Source organism: Fomitopsis serialis, assembly GCF_022376445.1.
Source record: "Fomitopsis serialis strain Sig1Antser10 chromosome Unknown B0H18scaffold_654, whole genome shotgun sequence".
Classification (NCBI taxonomy): domain Eukaryota; kingdom Fungi; phylum Basidiomycota; class Agaricomycetes; order Polyporales; family Fomitopsidaceae; genus Fomitopsis; species Fomitopsis serialis.
In genome coordinates this window covers 1-4458 of record NW_025955614.1, presented here as the reverse complement: position 1 = coordinate 4458, position 4458 = coordinate 1, and the positions used below count along the sequence as shown (strand labels likewise).

The window sequence follows — 4458 nt, the reverse complement described above, 5'->3', positions numbered from 1 at the left end:
CAGCACACTCAGAGGTGCGCATGATACTAGGTTGGTCTGCTATTGACTCAGCTCAAGGCAGCATCATCAACAGGTGGTGTAAGACTACGCTGATGTCCCGACCTCGCTGGTCGGCCGTAAATATTTCATCTTCGCGGCCATTCTGGTCGTCTCATACCTTGCCCTTGTCGCCGCCCCCACGTCTCCATTTGTATCGTTGACAGCCATCCCTCCAGCCACAATACCTCTCTTCTGTACGCTCAGCAGCTGGATGTGTTCTATTGTTGTATCATGACTGTACAATGCCGAATACGATTTTTACGATCACTGTCATCCCCTCTGAGTGCATCTGAAGGCATTAATAAGCATCTTAGAGAACTAGTAACCGGTTGTTAATATTTGAAAGCACTCTCAACGGCTAGAGAGTAGTCACAAATGCTCCTAAGACGAGCTCCTCGGTTTCTGGGCGTCTAATTGGAATTCTTACAAGTGCTTCCATTATCTCATTGGTGATTTCAAGTGCTTCTTTCCCATGCATCAATCTCCCAATTAGCGAACTTGTGTTGGAAAGTGGTTGAGTTTGCTCCGCGCACTCGAGGCCAATTGGGACTCTTGTAAACACTTTTTATGCTCGTCAAAACTATGAAAGTGCTTTGGGAAATAGGCGGTTTTCCCTGATGCAGCGCCGCACGCACGGCACCCTCGTCGGGTTGCTCGAAAGCCTGCTCGAGCGCGTCAACACTGACCGTGGCTTCGACGCTGGTCCGTCTGTTCGTAGGGGTAGGGGTGGCGGTCATGGGTGTGGAGGTCGAGGCCATAGATACGAGAGTTGCCGAGGCCGTCACTAGTTAGTTTGACGTAGCCATGTACTTGCCCCGGAGTCCTACCAATGTAGCGACGCTTCTAAACCGCTTGCCTCTGCCACTAAGGGTTCCGAACATTGACGCTTGAGCTTCGAACATCGGGCGGTTCCCTCGAACGGACGGATAGCGCGTCGACCATTCTGACTTAGTGTACCGTCATATCAACCGTAAATGGTGTTTTCGGTAGGTAGGTGAGCTAAGGGCTCATCATCGCTCCGCTTTTTCAATACAACCTCGTCTCACACAGCTCGGCCGATCCATTGAGTGTACACTGCCGGACAAGCCCGGCAGTGTTCCAGTGCGCTACACTGAGGTACATTGATACAAGTGTCAGAGACTTCAAGCATGGACGGACTTGTGGCTCACCAATACGTAGGATCGCCCACAGTTCTGCTTCTTGTTGCTCTTCATCACTTGGATCTCTAATGGCCGCCTACAGGTGTCGCATGTCCAGTCAAAAAAGGTCGGCTTGGTGTAGAGTGCAGTGGCCTGTCCAAAGGTGAGCATTGTTGCTCCGATGACAGAAGAGATGCGGCAGACCAGAGGGTGTTGTCGAGGGTGCAGGGGGGGCAGCTGAACACGAACCACCACTCTGCGAAGGCGGCGGCACAGTCTCTGTCACAGTGATTTGTCACACTGTCATCGCTGTGACATCAGGCACCGAGGCGGTATTGGCCTACTGGACTACAAACTGTTAACTATATTGTGCACTAAACACATAATGCATGCCTAAAATGGTCTCAAAACATATTCTACACATGGACAGGAGCGACCTGCACGCAGGACTCTACGCGGTGACTCGCCGTGTCACCACTTTCCATATCGGGCAGGGGCGCACTCCGTACGGCGGCTATTTCCGTAGGGGCGTAGTTTCCAAATTACCGACTTTCTGCTCCTTTTAGATTGTGGTGTCTGAGGTCCCTGGCCCTGCCGAACCAGCCGATAGCGGGAATCCGCCTGAGTTACAATTCACGTGAGCGCGACCGTCCCGGTTGCGGTATAAACTCGTCTTACGGATTAGAAACTCGTTCTAAACGGAATTAAAGCTCCGCTACAACTGGTTTAGAGGCGATCGGCCGGTTCTAAATCCTTACGGATAGTCATCCACTCTGTCTACTACCACGGCGACCTCGAGCCCACTATCCTCAGCTGCTTGCGTTGGTCTACTTAATTTATTGCTCTGTTGTATAGTACTTAGTCTCTGTAAAGTCGCTTCCATCCATGAAGTTCACCAAGCCAGCATGGGTCATTCATAAAGGTCGGTCGTACATCGCCTGACCACCCGCACAGTTACTGACCAGCTGTCTCGCAGATTCTGCCATGAAGGGCGAGCAGGAGAAGAGGGTGACCATCTTCTCTGTGCATGTCCATCCAGACGGTTCGCGGATAGCCACGGGCGGCCTCGACGCGAAGGTCCGCATCTGGAGTACCAAGCCAATCCTCAACGAAGCGTCCGAGGCGTCAGGAAGGCCCCCGAAGAGCTTAAGCACGCTCACAATGCACACGGGACCTGTCCTTGTCGTACGATGGGCGCATTCGGGGCGGTGGCTAGCGAGTGGCAGCGACGACGAGATTGTGATGATTTGGGACCTTGACCCGTGAGTAGTCGCTCTACTCAGTTACAGACAGGAAGGCACGGGCCTCTCGCGAAATTTCACAACACAGTACCAGGAACAGCGCCAGTCGAGTTATTCTCACTGAGTGCGCACGTAGAGGCCGGTGGGCTTTGGTTAGGGAGGCACCTACCTTCGCACTGGTCTCGGATCAATGAGGAACATTACTTCCTTTCTTCGTCGTACTAGATGTCAGTGTGCAGTGCTCAATGAAATGTCTCAATTAGTTCCGCCAAGGGCAAGGTTTGGGGCTCTGACGAAGTCAACTTTGAGGGATGGAAGCCTCTCAAACGGCTGCCGGGGCACGAGAGTGGTACGTCGAGAACGAATGTTGGATACTACCCATCACCTCATATGCTTTACCCTAGATGTCACGGATATGGCATGGTCACCCGCAGACCGCTACCTCGCTACAGTCGGACTGGATTCGTGTGTCTTAATCTGGTGTGGCTACACCCTCGGTACAGCTACTCACTAACTAATTTCCGTCCACATCGTTTGACTGACGCGTCACTACTTGCTGTAGAACGTTTGCGACGAATAGACCAGCACCAAGGGTTCGTCAAGGGCGTTTGCTGGGACCCTGTAGGAGAGTTCCTCGCGACGGGCTCTGACGATCGCTCCGTTCGGATATGGAGGACGACCGACTGGCAGGTGGAGGCTGAGGTCCGAAAGCCGTTCGACCATTCTCCGGGAACATTCTTCAGGCGATTGAGGTGCGTCCGTCTGTGCTGGCGAATGACACGTCTCACGCATAGCCCCTAGCTGGTCGCCCGACGGTGCACACATTACAGCTTCGAATGCCACGAACAATGAGGGATACGTTTTCATCGCTGCCGTGATCGCTCGCAATACCTGGACCTCGGAGATCAGCCTGGTGGGCCATGAGAATACTGTTGAAGTCGCCGTAAGTCTCCATAATTATGTCCTTGTCGGTCGTAATCTTAAGTATTGCTCAGGCATACAATCCGCACATATTCCTTCGAGATACGTCGCAGCCTGTCGTTGCGTCAAACATCTGCTCTGTGGTTGCGCTAGGAGCGGACGATCGCGCGGTATCAGTATGGCAGACCAAGTCGGCGCGGCCGCTGATCGTCGCGAAGGAGGTCTTTGAGAGGCAAATTATGGACCTCAGCTGGTACGATTCCTTTTTCCCAGCTCCTCCATTGATTGAGTGTGTTCGCCTTTCAGGTCGCAGGATGGTCTCACGTTGTACGCCGTCTCTTCCGACGGCACGATGGCCGTGTTCAGCTTCGACTCGGAGGAACTAGAAGGGATCGCCCCCCAGTCCGCGCAGGAACAGTACCTCAAGAAGTTCGGCTTCATCCCGCCACCTCTCCCCACCGGCTACGCTCACCAAGTGGCCCTCGAGGCCCAGCGGGCCGCGGGCAATGCACGCATGACGCCGCCGCCCTCGCCCGGGCGCTCCGAGGCCAAATCGATGCAGACGCAGACAGGGTTCGGCACGGCCGCGAACGGCGGGGAGCAGATCAACCAGCTCGTCGCGAAGCGGAAGACGAAGAAGCGGATCCAGCCGGGCTTCGTCGGCGCGTTGCCGGGCTCCGTGCCCTCTGCGGCGAACGTCCCCTCCGCGGGCGCGCCCACTGAGCAAGCTGGCCCGTCGTCCCGCCCGCCGGCGTCGCAGCAGCAACAGCGGTTCGGGGGATCGCGGACCTCACGAGAGACGATGCCGACCGCGACGTGGATATGTTCCCAGGCGACTGGAGCACGGACGTGCAGATCGCCGCGCTCGAGACGGGCAGGGGCAAGCGGAAGACGCTGGATGGCGTGGATGACCGCGTCGCGACCAAGCCGCGGACGCTTGGTGGCGATCGTGTGAGGGACAATGTGCTCGTGCGGGAAGTTTCTGGGCCGGTCGGCGCTGGAGGAGGGTTGGGCCTGTGGGGCGAACAGAGCAGTGTGATGGGCAGACTGCAGGTGCCGCCTGTGTTGACGTACATCAAGGCGTCGGTCGAAGGCAGCGAAGACGTGCTTGAAGGGAG

General features: G+C 55.6%; 1 protein-coding gene across 1 annotated transcript; it reads left to right on the top strand.

The window, feature by feature from the left end:
• Nucleotides 1-1943: 1943 nt before the first annotated feature.
• On the top strand, nucleotides 1944-4444 carry B0H18DRAFT_1220248 (WD40-repeat-containing domain protein; the record flags this gene model as incomplete). Its single annotated transcript, XM_048036721.1, has 9 exons — nucleotides 1944-2100; nucleotides 2155-2440; nucleotides 2683-2768; nucleotides 2824-2916; nucleotides 2982-3171; nucleotides 3221-3362; nucleotides 3415-3593; nucleotides 3647-4111; nucleotides 4138-4444. Coding segments are annotated over exons 1-9 (1785 nt in total), but the record flags the coding sequence as incomplete, so codon positions are not given.
• Nucleotides 4445-4458: the final 14 nt, after the last annotated feature.